At 20.5% G+C, this 5380-nt stretch overlaps 1 protein-coding gene across 1 annotated transcript in view; it reads right to left on the minus strand.

Annotated features, from left to right (window-relative positions):
• The window catches only part of LOC119576282, a gene marked incomplete at its 5' end in the record, with an annotated part of 565 nt that extends 36 nt beyond the window's left edge, over positions 1 to 529 (minus strand). The window contains 2 exon segments of the mRNA XM_037923882.1: positions 1 to 166; positions 365 to 529. The exon segment at positions 1 to 166 is cut by the window's left edge and continues 36 nt beyond it. Of these exon segments, the coding sequence (XP_037779810.1) occupies positions 38 to 166; positions 365 to 496 (261 nt within the window). The 3' untranslated portion in view covers positions 1 to 37.
• Positions 530 to 5380: the final 4851 nt, after the last annotated feature.

The following is a 5380-nucleotide window of genomic DNA, read 5'->3' on the forward strand; positions in this document are numbered from 1 at the left end:
AAATATTGTATCACAGAATAAATTTCTGATCTTCACATTATTTCTTCAGGATCATGTCCATGTAAGCCTCTGAGAGCAGGTCATCTAACCCAACCCCAAGCTTTTCTCGCAAGTCATGGGCAATCTTTTCTCCTTCTTCCAATGTCTGATCATCACGAAGCATAACCTAAAAGAGCAATTTTCTTATTACATCATTGTTTCTCAGTCACTATGGTAATGGTATGTGTGTAAAATCATCTCCTTAAAATATGAGACTAAAGTCTACCTTCGTCAAATCTAAAATAGAAGGCATTATTAGAAGGGGTGGGGGAGCTAGAACATCTGTATATAAATGCATAAGTAACAAAATAAAAATGACACTTACCTCAAGCTCCATGAAATCCCCAAGGCCCTCAACGGAATCAACATGCACTCTTGTCTGATCCACCATGTACAGCATTCTGGTCTTTTTGACAACTCCTTTTACTCCCAAGCAGCGCTCCAGCAAGGTCCGCATGTCAGAACTCAGCTCTCCTGGTTTTCCTGTAACCAAGTTCAAGAAAAAAGCCTGATTTTTTTTTTTTTTTAATCATATTATCTTTACTATTTTATAATCTTATTTTTACTTATCATCAAAGAATTAGAGTAACTACAGTTTTTTTGCATAAAAATTTCTCTGTACACTCATGATGAAACCTCTATAACTTGCCACTCAGCAACAATCACCTGTGGTGTGAGGTTCCCATTACCCCATCAAATTTTTTTCATAATAGGCAACCTTGTCACCCAGATCCAATGGGTTAATAAAACAAAACCACAATAGACAGTGTATTTCTAGCATGGACAATTAAGTCACATATGGGTTATCTGTTATCATTAACTTTGGCAACAATGAGCAACTTGAAGAAATAAAAATAAAATATATAAGCTGAAGTAGTGTGTGACATTTTTCTTTTAAAATTGCTCAAAATGCATTATAAACTTTAATTTAAACCATGTACACTACTTGCAACAGTCAATGTGAGGAGAAGAGAAGAAGAAAAGAAGAAGACGAAGAAAATGCTTACAAATGATTTACATCAGAAATCTCAATATGAATGAAAGAAAATCTATTCAAAAATTGGAGAAAATAAAGATACAGAAAAAAAACAAAAATGACATTAAAGAGAAAAAAACATACCTTCCATAGTCCACATTTTTGGGCCCCCCTGATAAAGGGCTTTCATAGTATAAGCCTTTTTTTTGTCATCCCGGGAAACAGAAACTTCTTTTTTCAAATTTATTTCAGAACTTTGTTCACAAAAGGGGGAAATTTTTTTTAAAATTTGGGATATTTTAAAATATACATATACATATCATATATTATATATATTAAATTATGTATAATTATATATATAAAATATATAAATATATAAATAATTATATATATATTATTAAAAAAAAAAAAAAAAAAAAAAAAAAAAAAAAAATAAAAAAAAAAAAAAAAAAAAAAAAAAAAAAAAAAAAAAAAAAAAAAAAAAAAAATAATAATTTAAAATAATTTATTATTTTAGATTTTAATATTTTAATTTTATATATATAAAAATATATAAAATATAAAAAATTTTATTATATATATATATTTATCAATATAATTATAATATATTAATATATATAAATATATATATAATATAAAATACATTATTTTTATAAATTTTATATATAAATAATATATTAATATTTTATTATAAATATAATTTAAAATATATAATTAAAATATATAAAATAAAATATTAATATACTATATAATATAATAATATAATATATTATAAATTAATTAATATAATTAATAATATATAATATAATAATATAATATATAATATATATATATATATATATATATATTTAAAATTTTAAAATATAAATAAAATAAATATATATATAATATAAAATATTATAATATATATAATAATTATATATATAAATTTATCAATATTTCATTTTTAATACCTTAAAAATTTTTATTTTTCTTATTTTAAAATTAAAAATTTTTATTATTATAAAAATTTTCCCATAAAATATAATTTTAAAAAAATATTTTTTTTTTTTAATTTTTATTTTTTTCTAAAAATAAAAAATTTTAAAATTTTTTTAAAAAATAAATATTTTTTTTTTATTTATATTTTTTAAATATTATATATAAAAATAAAAATAATTAACCCATTTTAAATTTAAACCAAGGGTTTTAGGAATCTTTTTTTTATTTGTTGTTTTTTTAGTTAAATTTTTAAAAATTTTAGATTTAAACACTTATAAATAAATGATGAAAAAAAAATTTTCCCTTTAAAAAAATTCTTAATAATGTTTTTGCTTTGTGAAAATATAATGGAAAAAAAAAAAAAAAAAAAAAAATCCCTGTATGTGAAAAAACCCAAATTAAACAAAAGCATCCACTCCTGCCAGGTTAATATTAACAATGCACATCTTGTCTACAGGTGTAAATTTACTTATATATTTCATTACACTAAAAACTTTTAGTGATTTAGCATATAATAAACAAAGAATAATTCCAAACCTCGCAATATTTTCTCATATTCAAAAAATTTTTCCTGTATCAGCCCCTAGGACACTCACCTTAATAATGCGGAGCTTGAGACGTCCTTGTGGAGAGTTGAAGAAGGTGTCTTCCTGATGGAGTGCAGTACCATTGCTCTTGGAGAGTTCGGAGGCAATTTTTTTCAGTTCAGCTAGATTGCGGACGCAGGCTTTAATTTCGATGTTACGGGGCATGATGGGATGGAACTGCTGATAGACAATGGGGATGGTTTGAAATGTGGAAGGACTGTTGAATGACATCTCTATATCTCTGTCTCTCTCTCTATATATAATATATATACGTATATATATATATATATATATATATATATATATATATATACATATATATATATATATACATATTATATATATATATACATATTATATATATATATTACTATATGTCTTATTATATATGTAATATATATATAATATATTATATTATATATATATATGTATATATATGTATATGTATATATATATATTTATTTATATAATTAAAAATTTGTATTTAATAATATATTATTTTTATATAAAATTGTATATATATTTTATTATTAAATATATATGTATATTATTTAATATTATATTTATTATATATGTAATAATATATATATATTTTTTATTAATAATATTTATTTTGTATTATATTTAAAAATTTTAATATATATATATTTTGTATATAATAAGTATATATATATGTAATATATATGTAATATATAATTATTTTTATATATAATATATATATAAATATTAATAAATAATTTAGGGTGGGGAGGAGCTAAAATTTTTTTAAAATAATAACATTAATTAGGGGTATAAGAATTAGTTTAATTTTGTTTTTGTATTTGTTTAGATTTGTTTATACATCCCTATTTTGATTTAATTTTATTTATATATAAGGGGAAATTGATTTTTTTTATTTTATAAAAAAAATTAAAATTAATTTAATTGCTAAATCAATTTCCACGAGTCCCACGGGAGTGAGCGAAAATTTCGTGTCTTTACTCAAGTATGATAGACAGGAATTTTCTATGGAGCTAGTAAATCCTAAATGACACCCTTTTTGTGGGTCGTGTGGGATGGTTGGTTTTTCACTGGCTCTGGTTTTTATACCCGGAGTGACCTAGGTTTTGATCCCGGTCAGGAGGGGTTTTTATTTATCCATATCATGCGGCATTTCATTATTCCCTCTTCAAAAAATATACCTAGGACATCTGACTTAGGGTTGAATTTCTAAACAATTTCCCCGATCCCACGGGGAGTGAGCGTAAAATTCGCGTCATTACCAAAAATGAGTAGACAGGTAAAGTCTTGGGGGCTAGTAAAATCTAGTTGCACCTCTTTTGGGGTCTGTGGGAGGTTGGTTTAGCACTGGCCTCCGCGTTTCATACCCGGAGGACCTAGGTCGAGTCCTGGTCAGGGAGGGTTGTTATTTATCCATATCAATGCGCAGTGCCATTATTTCCAGCTTTCAGAGTGTGAGTAGAGATAGATATGTATGAGAGAGGGAGAGGGATGAGATATATAGCTGTAGGAGCGATAGATATATGAGAGAGATACGAGTATAGAGAGATTAGGATATACTAGATAGATGTGATAGAATAATGGATATATATAAGTAGATAGTATAGAATTAGAGATATATGTATATAAGAGTAGTGGTGATAGATAGGGGTAGATATAGTAGATGTAGATATATGATATTATGTATATCTAGATATATGTATATGAGAGATATAGTATAGATGTATAATATATATATTATATCTATATATTAATTATATGATATTAGATGGAGTAGATATATATAGATATATATATATATATTATATATATAATGTATATATATATATATTAGAGAATATTATATAATATATGTATAATATATGATATATATGTATATATATGTAAGATATATTATAATATATTATATATATTATATATATATAGATAGATAGATATGTAAAATATATAAAATATATTTATACCTATATTATAAATATATATATTAAATTATATAAAATTATATTAATAATTAATATATATTTATTATTAAATATAATAAAAATTATATATATATAATGTAATATATATTATATATAAAATATATTATATATATATATATATAATGTATATATATATATTATAATAATTATAATATATAATATCATGTATATAAATAAAATATATATAATATAATTTTTTTAATAATATATTTTAAATTTTAAAATATATATTAATTTATTAATTTATTAATTATATAATATATATTAATATAAAAATTATATAATATTATAATATATATACATATTAATAATATCATATATATATATACATATATATATACATATATATATATATTTTATATTAATTATATTATATATATATATAATATATATATATACATTTATATATATAATTAATTATATATGTATATATATTATATTATTATATATTATTTTATAATATAATATGTTTTTAATTATATATGTATATTATTTGTTGTTGTGTGTGTGTATATATATATATACATATTCATAAAAATATATATATATATATATTACATATATTTTATATATATATACATATTATATACATATATATATAAATATACATATATATACATATGTATATACATATATATGTATATATTATGTATATATGTATATATATATATATGTATATACAATATAATATATTACATATATATGTATATATGTTATTATAATATATAAATATATATATGTATATTTATATATTAATTATATTAATATATATATTTTATTATATATATTATATATATTTAAATTTATTGTTTATA

This window comes from Penaeus monodon, chromosome 8 (assembly GCF_015228065.2).
Source record: "Penaeus monodon isolate SGIC_2016 chromosome 8, NSTDA_Pmon_1, whole genome shotgun sequence".
NCBI lineage: Eukaryota > Metazoa > Arthropoda > Malacostraca > Decapoda > Penaeidae > Penaeus > Penaeus monodon.